The sequence below is a fragment of the Wyeomyia smithii genome, chromosome 2 (genome assembly GCF_029784165.1).
Source record: "Wyeomyia smithii strain HCP4-BCI-WySm-NY-G18 chromosome 2, ASM2978416v1, whole genome shotgun sequence".
Lineage (NCBI taxonomy): Eukaryota > Metazoa > Arthropoda > Insecta > Diptera > Culicidae > Wyeomyia > Wyeomyia smithii.
This window is the reverse complement of record NC_073695.1, coordinates 2638844-2651041: the sequence shown is the minus strand read 5'-3', so window position 1 is coordinate 2651041 and position 12198 is coordinate 2638844. Positions and strand designations below refer to the sequence as shown.

The 12198-nt window shown below is 40.4% G+C and overlaps 2 protein-coding genes across 2 annotated transcripts in view; both read left to right on the top strand.

The window, feature by feature from the left end:
• Window positions 1-12198, top strand: part of LOC129726135 (uncharacterized protein CG1161) — a 79928-nt gene that overhangs the window by 65397 nt on the left and 2333 nt on the right. The window lies entirely within an intron of this gene.
• Window positions 7243-11903, top strand: LOC129726128 (cytoplasmic aconitate hydratase-like). The gene is made up of 4 exons (XM_055682786.1): window positions 7243-7332; window positions 7500-7566; window positions 8596-8685; window positions 9167-11903. The coding sequence occupies exons 2-4, from the start codon at window positions 7560-7562 to the stop codon at window positions 11773-11775; spliced, it is 2706 nt and encodes a 901-aa protein (XP_055538761.1). The 5' UTR covers window positions 7243-7332; window positions 7500-7559; the 3' UTR covers window positions 11776-11903.

Here is a 12198-nt window from a genome sequence, read left to right as displayed (position 1 = left end):
TTCTCATTTCTTTCAAGACTTTCCAAGTACTTAGACTCCTTAGTCTCGAGTATGAGGACGTCCCCCAGTACCTTGCGCTCCGTCTTTATTTTTTTTTAACTTTCTGGCACCCTTTTACTACTACGGGTGCGAGGCTTGCTCCACCAACCGCTTCTTCACGTCGTCGGGGTCCGCTTCCCCCGGTAACTGCCTCGTTCGTTTACCGACCTGCCTCGTAGAGCATCGCTTCAACTCGAGTCACAAAATCGGCGTACTCTCTTTGAGCCTTGTCGATGGTAGTCTGAAGCAAGAGTAACCCAAGAAACTTTTTCTGGCTAAATAAATGTTTTAATAACTAACCTGATTCAGATGACGGCTGAAAGTCGAATAATATGTTTCTAAGTGTTTAATCAGCCTTTAATCAGTCGGTTTTAGAGAACTAAATCAGCTTCTTGTCACATTCAGCTTCCTAAATAGCCGAACAAGGACCTAATAAGAAATAGCTCAGCCATTTGAACAACTGTTATACATGCTGATCGATTCTGTAGAAGCGATTATTCATTATTTGTACAGCTTGTAGAAAAACTCTTTTACAGCCAACAGTAGCTGGCCTATAGTCTAAATAAGCGCCTATATGACAATTCCATGGCACATTCTGTCTTGCTGAAAAAGTGCTTGTTCAGCTACAATTCTGTTTATATACAGCCAATGTAAAATTGTTTTTGAAATGAACTGGAAATAGATATACGAGTTAAATCGATACGTATGCATGTATGTCAAGATAGACGTTTTACCAGCAACCTCATGAGCATGAGTTCGAGATTCGAGACTGGCAGTAAAGTAATTGAATACTAAAGGGTGGTTTTTAAGAATTTGGTTTTTCTTTAAAAAAAACGCATAAAAATTACGAAACTGTATGAAATCTTTATTCGAGCCGATAAATTGGTTTATGCCATTTACTTTTTAAAGATACTTTCATTTAAATAGTCTATAGATAGGCCTATAGATAGGCCTATAGTCTAAATAAGCGCCTATATGACAATTCCATGGCACATTCTGTCTTGCTGAAAAAGTGCTTGTTCAGCTACAATTCTGTTTATATACAGCCAATGTAAAATTGTTTTTGAAATGAACTGGAAATAGATATACGAGTTAAATCGATACGTATGCATGTATGTCAAGATAGACGTTTTACCAGCAACCTCATGAGCATGAGTTCGAGATTCGAGACTGGCAGTAAAGTAATTGAATACTAAAGGGTGGTTTTTAAGAATTTGGTTTTTCTTTAAAAAAAACGCATAAAAATTACGAAACTGTATGAAATCTTTATTCGAGCCGATAAATTGGTTTATGCCATTTACTTTTTAAAGATACTTTCATTTAAATGTTGGTCACGGCTACGTTTTAAATGGTCCAAACGAAAAGTCCAGTTTTGGGTCACTTTTTCGAGCATTTCGGCTGGTATCTCGCGAATAACGCGAGTAATGTTGTCTTCCAAGGCTGGAATTGTTGTTGGCTTATCCGCATAGACGAGAGACTAAATGTAGCCCCACAAAAAATAATCTAGCGGTGTCAAATCGCATGATCTATGCGGCCAATTCACCAGTCCATTTCGTGAGATGAATTGCTCACCGAACTCATTCCGCAATATGTCTATTGAATCGCGCGATATGTGGCACGGTGCTCCGTCTTGCTGAAACCACATGTCAACAAGACCCAGCTCTTCCATTTCCGGCAAAAAAAATCAGAAATCATCGCGCGATAGCAAGCGCCATTGACCGTAATGTTGCGATTTTGATCATCTTTGAAGAAGTACGAACCAATGATACCTCCAGCGTGAAAACCGCACCAAACCGTGCATTTTTCTGGGTGCATTAGCGATTCTTGTATTGCCTCTGGTTGCTCTTCGATCAAAATGCGACAATTTTACTTATTAACATACCCATTTAACCAGAAATTAGCTTCGTCACTGAACACAATTTTTCGGTGAAAAAGTTGATTTTCGGCAAGTTGTTCTAGGATCCATTCATCAAAAATTCGACGCTGCGGCAAGTCGTTCGGCTTGATTCTTGTACGAGCTGTATTTTGTAAGGCTTCACACCAAGATCCTTTCGTAAAATCTTCCATGTAGTCGAATAACACAAGCCCAATTGCTGCGAACAGCGTCGAATTGACATTTAACGGTCTCCCACTACACTGGCTAATACGGCAGCAATATTCTCTTCTGTACGCACTCTATGTATACGTGTTGGTGAGTTTATGTCGATCAGAGTAAAACTGGTTTGAAATTTCGTCACAATAGCTTGAATAGCTTGCTCAGTAGGTCGATTATGAGGACCATAAAATGGTCGTAATGCGCGAAAAACATTTTTCACAGAGGACGAATTTTCGTAATAAAATTCGATTATTTGTAAGCGTTGTTCAGGCGTAAGTCTGTTCATGGTGAATTGGCAAACCAAACTAAGTACATTAGACTTTGACAGCTGTCAGAATTCCCGCGTGAACTGTCAAATTTGAATACACGAAAAACCAAATAGCAAAAAATCACCCTTTAAAAAAGTATTTTTTTCACTAACAATATCATAAACAATTAACGATGAAAAACACACAAAAAGTGCAACAAGTCGAAAGATTTGGATGTGTTCGAATCGCCTAAACAATAATAAAGTTGTCTAATTGAGACGAATATATATTTTGAATTATATTTATCTTAGCTATAATAAAGCTGAAAAAGCACTTTTTCACAAAGACAGAATGTACAGTTTCAGCCATGGAATTTTCATATAAGCCAGCTACTTTTGGCTGTAAAAGAGTTTTTCTACAAGCTGTACAAATGATGAATATTCGCTTCTACAAGTAGCTGATTTAGTTCTCCAAAACCGACTGATTAAAAGCTGATTGAACACTTAGAAATACATCATTCGACCTATGTTTAGCCGCCAGCTGGATTAGATTAGTTATAAAGCACTTATTTAGCCAAAAGATGTTTCTTGGGAAGTATCAAGAAACGTTTATTCAACCAGTTTGTTCAGTGTTTAGTTGATGTTGTCTAATAGCTATTTTTTAATTGAAATAGCGCTTAACCAGCCAACAATCAAATAATGGCGTGGAGTATTTCATAAGTTTTTTAAACCTTAATTTTTTGCTTGTTCAGCTGATAAATCAACCTGAGCGTTGTAGCAATCCATTTCACATTCATGCAGACTTTATTATGTAGGTCGGAAAGAGAATCTGGTCCTAAGACCAATTCCCACCATCTGATCTTTCTCTGATTTCCACCAGGTAATGAACGCGGAGCGTTCTGGAAGTACTGCCAGGTTGTCACGAGCTGGAGACCCCTAAAGCGGATACCTTGCCGTTTCAACCAGCTGTCACACGGCTTTACTAAGGGAGCTCAGTGCAGCTGCCAGTCCAGAGACGTGGTACTATAACAAAGTCCAACTCCGTTTTCTACGCTACTAATTGTAACCTTACTGGCATCGACCCCAATGGGCGGGTTAGTGCATTTTGGATGATGGGAGCGGCACTACTCGCTTCGTCAGAGATGCTTCCGGGTTGCGAGGACGTCGACTGCCCAGTGCCCGTCCCTCACTACCCCTAGGTGATCTCCCGTGTAGTGCAAGGCGAGAAACAGCTGGCGATCTGCGAGTCGTGTGTAGCGGCAAAGCAGATGAAAAATCCTTTCATGTTGCGGCAGGAATACTGCACTCAAAACAGAGAACACGCACATGCGTCGTTTTCTGATAGCGTGTAACTATCTTCTTGCTGTAACACATGCGAATTTCAAACGAATTTTTAGAAACATCAGGAATACTGAATGTGCAAATTTCACAGACTAATTTTCCGAGTCTGTGTTTTTTTCAATTTGCCGTTGTATAAAAGTTTCTTCAGAGTTTTGAGTTCGACCGTTATGAAGTGTGTTCGAAATTGTAACCGAAGCCTTAAATCCAAAGAAGCGCAAGTTTAATAATTGCAGTACGCTAGCATGATTGTTACTTAAAGCTTATGAAATTTATCATTTTACCTAAAAACAAACCAAAATATTTTGTAAAACAACAATGAATACAAAAACTGTTTGCGGAGAATATATTTTCGAGCAACGCGATACCGTTCTGTTATAACAATACTCATTGCAAAAAAATGCTTTTTTTCCTTGGTTCAAATTGACAGTCAATGACAGCTCATTCTGGTTCATTTTGACACTCACACAGCTTCGTATCCGTTTCTCCCTCCCAGGTTTGAGCGTCGTAAACAGAAAAGGTCGACTGCTTTCATAATCAAATTCTGTCCCGGAATATTATTCTACCGTGCTGGATCGAAATCCGTACACCTAAGCACATGATAATTTTTGACGGTCAATATGAAATCAAGAAATCACTTATTGCTTTAAACTGACAAGTTTACTTATAGGTCTACTTATATTTTATCATTATTTTCAAGCAAAATTTTCAAAAATCATGTTTAAATAGAACATGTTTAAAATCGAAATCCGTACTCAGTTTTTTGTCTGAACCACCCGTACACTTTTGAATCGAAATCCGCACACACGCGATATAGACTGGATCAAAGTCCATACAACAATAAATCAAACTCCGTATAGATATAGCAGTACAAAAATTAACATCTTTTATAAAAAATTAATTTTTAAATTACCGAAAAACTATATTTTGAGGTTCAATTGGTTCCTAAAGTTTCACACGGTTTTCTATTTTTTATATCAGCTGAAATAGTGCAATTTTCGTAGCGTTTCATAGTAACCGGAACGCCGGAACCTCTTGAAGCTTCCCGGTGCGACTTTCCTTTGCGCACCTCAGTCACAGCTTGTTCGAAATTGTTTGTCGTATATTTATACTTGTTTCCTTCCATTATATGCTGAAAACAAGAAGAAAGTTCAACAATATATGCATGATACACACGCTGTACGGATTTCGATTCAAGCAAATAACAAGAATCAAAATCCGTACGGCACAGTTTTTGTTGAATACATACAATTTACACAATTTATCAGACAATATACAGCTCGAAAATGACAAAGACTTACCTTTCCCATCAATTTCAAAAAGATTCACAGAGTAAAACACTTATATCCCACTTGAAAATCATTTTTATCTGAAGAACGTTTCTTTAGTAAATTCTCTAACGATACAACGAAATGACAACTGAAACCGATACACGATTGATTTTTCATTTTTAATATTTTTATTTCATGGCCTACTGGCGCATAGTTCAATTTAACAGAAGGCCAACAACTCAACGGATATGTACATGTAACTACCATATGAATTTTCATTTTTATAATGCTTAAAACTGAAGAAAAACATCAAGGTGTACGGATTTCGATACTGTACGGGTTTCGATCCAGCACGGTACTCAGAGAAGCCAGATGTTCTTGAAAAATGTAAAAATCTGTATAAAATCTATCCGTGATTGCTAAAATTTCGCTTGTGCAGACAAAAGTCTACAAAAATCTGCACACATTTCGAGAAAATCTGCGCAAATATATGAAAAATCGATGAATATCTGCGATTCAATGAAAATCTGCACACAGACTTTAAAATTCTGCGTTTCGCAGACAAATCTGCACATCTGGTTTCCCTGGTTCTTCTTTTGATAAAAACTACTTGAAACCCCGTCACGGGTCCCCGTGACTCTGTGGTTAGCGATGTATGTCGGCTAGCTCTCCCACACGCTTGTGATATCGGGTTCGATTCCCGATCGAGTCGAGGATCTTTTCGAGCTGAAAAACTGAAAAACTCAGCACTGGGGCACGGTGTATCGTTGTACTTATCCTACACATGCAAAATGTGCCAAAAAACAATATCGATAACGAATTCTCTCAACTAATCTAGTTGATCGAGACCGCTATTAGCCCCAAGGCTAAGCGATTGTTGTACTTGAAACTTGAACTCATGATGCTAACCAAATTTTAGAGAAAAAGAAATTGGGTTATTGAGCTATATCAGTTTTTATGTCATCTGAAAGAGCTGCATTTTCTAAGCAAAACGTGATTTTCAAAAATTTGAATAACTACGAATGAACGCTATGCACGAAATATCTAGCAACACTGGTTTTGACATTCCGTATGTCATATAATCAGTGGTGGGCACCATTCCGCTAATTCGCTAATTCGCTAATTAGCGACGCTAAAATTCAGTTAGCGATTTAGCGATTTCGCTAATTTTTGAGCTGGTTAGCGTCGCTAAAATTTTGGCCTTCGAAACGCTAATCGCTAATTCGCTAAATTTTTTAGTGAAGCGACAATAAAAATATTTAGAAAAACTGTGAATTGCTGATGGCGTACGTAAATTGCTTCGAAAGATGAACATACTTTACTGCGAAAGTTACTTTTGTCAGTTTTTAACCCTAGAATGGAGTTTCAGTTATCGTACAAGCCACAGGAGCATTTTGAAGAACAAACACAAGGTCTAGCTTGAATTTTCGGCACACCAAGAACTTTGGTAAATTGCAATGCGCTTGAAATTATGACAACTTTGGTTCTACTTTTTCGATTCAGATAATAATTGAATTTTTATGAAAACTTTTTTTAAGAGTATCTATTTTCAATGCAAGCTAAATAACTTTTGTTATTCTTGTTTATACAAAGTCAAATAAGAATACCGTTTCGTAAACCTCTTACTGTAAAAAGCTTTAAAAATAATTGTTTTCGTTTGTTTAACCAAAACAGATCAAAGTGGTCTAGTACTTACAAAACACGAGCAATAAATATAGCGCTATGACTATTTACATATTAAAAAGTTAGCGATTAGTGATTAGCGAAAGTTCCGCTAATGTGGGTTTAGCGTTTAGCGTTTAGCGATTATCGAGCTAAATTTTCCGGTTAGCGACTTAGCGATTAGCGTCGCTAAAATTTCGGTTAGCGGTGCCCACCACTGCATATAATTCGTTTGCTTTTCGCTTATTATGATCAGCGTTGCCAGGTATCCAGATTTAGCTGGATTATCCAGATTTTTGAACATGTATCCAGGTAGACAGCTTTGATGTCCAATTATCCAGATTTTTCATGGATGATCCAGATTTTATCCAGATTTTATTTTCTCTGTTCCGCAAAAAGGTCATAACTTCAATTTTGGCGCGAAATTTTGCAATTTTGTCACCTCAAATTTTGCGTACCTCAAAACTTTTATCCGAAAAATTAACCTTTCACCCCACGAAATGACCGCCACATTTTTTTCAGATTTTTATTTTGCCTTTTCCAGATTTTTAAAAAAATGACCTGGCAACGCTGATTATGATGCTTATCTTTGAGTTTAGTTCGTTCTCCGCTCGTTTAGTTTTCCAGGTGGCACGGAGTGGTTTGGACGTGGTTTTGCTTAGCTGTTCACGTAAGAAAAGGTAGACATCTCTATAGTGTTTGTTGGTGACGCTGATTTACATTTTATGTGTTCACACTATCGGTATCCAACCATAGCAAAGTACTGGGTAGTGTGATAGTTTTTGTTTTTCGTTTACCGGCGACAGTAGTAAGAGAAGTTTTCTTTTTCATTTCCCCTTTCATATAGGCTTTACTCGAAAAGTTGTGGTTACGTGGTTACGAAAGAAGCAATCGTGTCGAAGAAACCATGGCTGGTAAGTGGTCCGTGTTCAGTTTAAACCTCGATTAGAATAAATTGTCCATTCGTTTCATTTGTGGTTTGTGTGTTATTCTGTCTGATAAGCCGGACACCTCCCGTTCGAGGGGTGATAAGCGCTATATCATTCTTTGCACTGCAGGAACTTAAGCGTATTAGCTTTTGGTTTTTTGTTTCGATCAATGAAAAGGTGATCTGACCGGTTGAGCAAGAAACAAAAAAAAAAAGATCGTTCAATTGCTTGTGGACGCTGAAGAAGTCGCACGAGCTGCCTGTGTTGTTGTTGTTGCAAACACACACACATCGTTGCTTGAAGTAGTGGACGATGTCGATCGATGACTTTGACTTGTGAACCGAATATGCGCTGGAATTAATTTGATGGTTCCTTTGATTAGAGTCTATGCAGTTGCTTAATCGACATCGGAACATTGAGCACGCCTTTTAGAAATGATGTGCCAAAAATATGATAACAGTTTCAAGGGGCATGTTCAGACAGTTCGGCTAACGTAATATGAGATAACGTTGCATCTCACTGGAGTATGCGACCAGCAAACGCTTAGATGATGATATCGTTTTATTTGATGGTGTGTTATGATTATCAATTTATAGTCGAGCTGTAAGAATCTTACAGGTGGTCTTTTTCCAACAAGTAGCATGACTGCGTAATGACGGCCAACTACCTGTTGTAAGGCAAGGTAGATCGCATTACTGTTGGCCTTTACTGGTCGTAAAACTGTTACAAATCAGTATAGAATTTTCTCATGTTTGGATTATGGCTAGCGGAGTGCAAAGGGAAAGGTGTACTAGCAACCGAATAGGTTTCTATGTATTATTGATAAACACCAAATGCATCGTTTTCGTTGCTAACAAGATAATGCCGCTGTTTGTTTTATATCACCAGCAACACAGAATCGTAGATTTAGATCTGTCTTGCAATCAAATTTGATTGCCAGATTCTGCGCACAGTTTTTTGAAGCAACTAAATTATAATAAGCATGACTGGTGTCTTACGTTTCATTTTTTTCAGGTCCCAACCCATTTCAAAACTTGCAGAAGGAATTAAACGTTAATGGCCAAACCTTCCACTACTTCGATATTGCATCGTTTCAGGAGTTTAGTAAGTATTGAAATTTTGATCAAAAAACTAAATTATTTATTTCTTTCCAGACGCAGCACTTCATCTCATTTTGAGGATGTAAATTCAAATTTCTTTCGCATCTCATGAAAAGTTTTAACGCCGGACTACGTCTTTGTTTTCTATACTGGGATACATTCTGTAAAATTGAAAATGAAACTGGCAAAATGTTAGGTTGAATTACGGGACTACTTCGGCAGGTTTTCTGCCGAGGTAGTTGCATAACTAATAATTTACAATAATCACTAGACCGATGAATAGATAAAATGTTGGACAATTTTGTGATTCGTTAGTTATCATTAGTACTTCATTGCTTAGCACAAAAAATGCAAATTTGCAAGATCGATTTTTCGCGTGCAATGAAGAACTTGCACATACGTCAGGAGTCCGTTTACCGTGATATTCTTCGTCAAAAAGGCTCTAAAAACCGCCTAACCTGTTCTTTTCTCCTCCCCTCCTACAGAAGAACTCCCGTACAGCATCCGTGTGCTGCTGGAATCGGCGGTCCGCAACTGCGACAACTTCCAAGTGCTGGAGAAAGATGTACGAGGCATCCTGAGCTGGAAGGCCACCAAGAGCGTCAAGACGGACGCAGAGCTGGAGATCCCCTTCAAGCCTGCGCGTGTCATTCTGCAGGATTTCACCGGTGTTCCGGCGGTGGTGGATTTTGCTGCGATGCGCGATGCCGTTCTGAAGCTAGGTGGAGACCCCGACAAGATTAATCCCATCTGTCCGTCCGACTTGGTGATCGATCATTCCGTGCAGGTGGACTTTGCTGGGACACCGGATGCACTGAATAAGAATCAGGATTTGGAATTTGAGCGTAACAAGGAACGTTTTACATTTCTGAAGTGGGGAGCCAAAGCATTTAACAACATGTTGATCATTCCTCCCGGCTCGGGCATTGTTCACCAGGTGAACTTGGAATATCTTGCCCGTGTGGTGTTCCAGGATGACACAAAAGCGAAAGACGGAGTCAAGATGTTGTATCCGGACAGCGTGGTGGGAACGGATTCTCACACCACCATGATTAATGGGTTAGGTGTTGTTGGGTGGGGTGTAGGAGGTATTGAAGCTGAAGCTGTCATGCTGGGCCAGGCCATATCTATGTTGCTTCCGGAGGTCATTGGCTACAAGCTGACGGGTAAATTGAACCCACTGGCAACGTCCACGGATCTGGTTCTGACCATTACGAAGCACTTGCGACAGATCGGAGTTGTAGGCAAGTTTGTTGAGTTCTTCGGACCTGGTGTCAGCGAGTTGTCTATTGCCGATCGTGCCACGATCAGTAACATGTGTCCGGAGTATGGAGCAACCGTGGGTTATTTCCCGATTGATCAAAATGCGCTGGACTACCTGCGTCAAACGAATCGTGCCGAGGATAAAGTGCAGGTTATTGAAGCTTACCTGAAGGCAACGAATCAATTGCGCAATTTTAATGACGCATCGCAGGATCCCATCTATACCCAGACTGTGCAGTTGGATTTGGCTACTGTAGTCACTTCGGTCTCGGGACCTAAACGTCCTCACGATCGGGTGTCGGTCAGTGAGATGCAAAAAGACTTCCGCGATTGTTTGACGGCTAAAGTTGGCTTCAAGGGTTTTGCAATTCCGCAAGACGAATTGAAAACGGAAGGGCGTTTCAGTTGGGCCGATGGAAAGACATACGCTCTTCGCCACGGTTCTGTCGTGATAGCTGCAATTACATCCTGCACTAACACTAGCAACCCTTCGGTAATGCTTGGAGCTGGATTACTGGCGAAAAAAGCAGTTGCAGCTGGTTTGAAGGTTGCTCCGTACATCAAAACTTCGCTGTCGCCTGGAAGCGGAGTTGTTACGTACTATCTGAAGGAATCGGGTGTTGTTCCGGCACTCGAAGAGCTGGGCTTCCATGTAGTGGGATATGGTTGCATGACTTGCATTGGTAACTCCGGTCCATTGGAGGACAATATCGCTAACACCATCGAGAAGAACAATCTGGTCTGTTGTGGAGTACTTTCCGGAAACCGCAACTTCGAGGGTCGCATCCATCCAAACACTCGTGCGAACTATTTGGCTAGCCCTCTGTTGGTCATTGCGTACGCTCTGGCTGGTACGGTGGATATCGATTTTGAGAAAGAGCCGATAGGAACTAAACCTGACGGTGGTAAGGTATTTTTGCGAGATATTTGGCCAACTCGACAGGAGATTCATGCTGTTGAAAAACAATTTGTTATCCCCGCAATGTTCCGTGATGTTTACGCAAAGGTTGAACTGGGATCGCCCTCCTGGCAAGGATTAAACGCTCCAACCGGAAAACTCTATCCGTGGGACGAATCATCCACGTACATTAAGCATCCACCATTCTTTGAGAACATGGCACGTGAGTTGCCTAAAATAGGCAATATCGTCAACGCACGAGCTCTACTGAACCTGGGAGATTCCGTTACTACTGATCATATTTCACCAGCCGGTTCGATTGCTCGTAACAGCCCTGCGGCTCGTTATCTCTCATCCCGTGGATTGACACCGCGCGAGTTTAATTCGTATGGATCGCGACGCGGAAATGATGCCGTTATGGCACGTGGAACTTTTGCGAATATTCGTCTGGTAAATAAACTCGTCAGTGGCCCAGGACCGCGAACCCTTCACATTCCAAGCGGCGAAGAGATGGACGTATTCGATTGTGCTGAGCGTTACACTCAGGAGGGTACGCCACTGATTGCTATCGTTGGTAAAGACTACGGCAGTGGGTCGAGCCGTGATTGGGCTGCGAAGGGACCTTATCTGCTGGGAATAAAGGCCGTTATTGCCGAGTCGTACGAGCGCATTCATCGTTCCAACCTGGTTGGTATGGGCATCATTCCGCTGCAGTATCTAGAGGGGCAAAATGCCGACACGATCGGTTTGACCGGACAAGAGAAGTTCAACATTGCCCTCCCGGATAACGTGAAACCGCACGATAAAATCACCGTCGAGACGGACGGCGGTCTCAAGTTTCAGGTTGTGGTACGCTTCGATACCGAGGTAGATCTGGAGTACTTCCGCAACGGTGGTATTCTCAACTATATGATTAGGAAAATGATTTCCTAAAACGTGGTGGAAGAGGGTTGGTAGCGGCACCGAGTGCTGTGCATACTATATTTCTGAATGTACTCTTAAACGAACAAATTGGTTTCTTTGCAATAAATAAAACCAAGGTTATTTGATATGATTATTAAGCCTGTTGATTTAAGTGTATTAGAATGGAAAAAGAAAGCTTCTAAAACTTTATTTAAAACCTATTTTAAATGCTTTTCAGAGTCTTATCTTGATATGAGAATCCATACGTCTAGTTTTCCCGGGAAATTTGATGTATGACATTTCATATCAAGATAAGCGAACGGGTTGTAACATAGGTAAGCAACTCAATTGTATGTAGGTTCGTAGCTATACTGTTTCGAAGACTAAAAATAGTGGGTCAGGAATTTGAGGCAAACCAAACCAGAAAGAACTCTACACTAGAAGGACATTTGC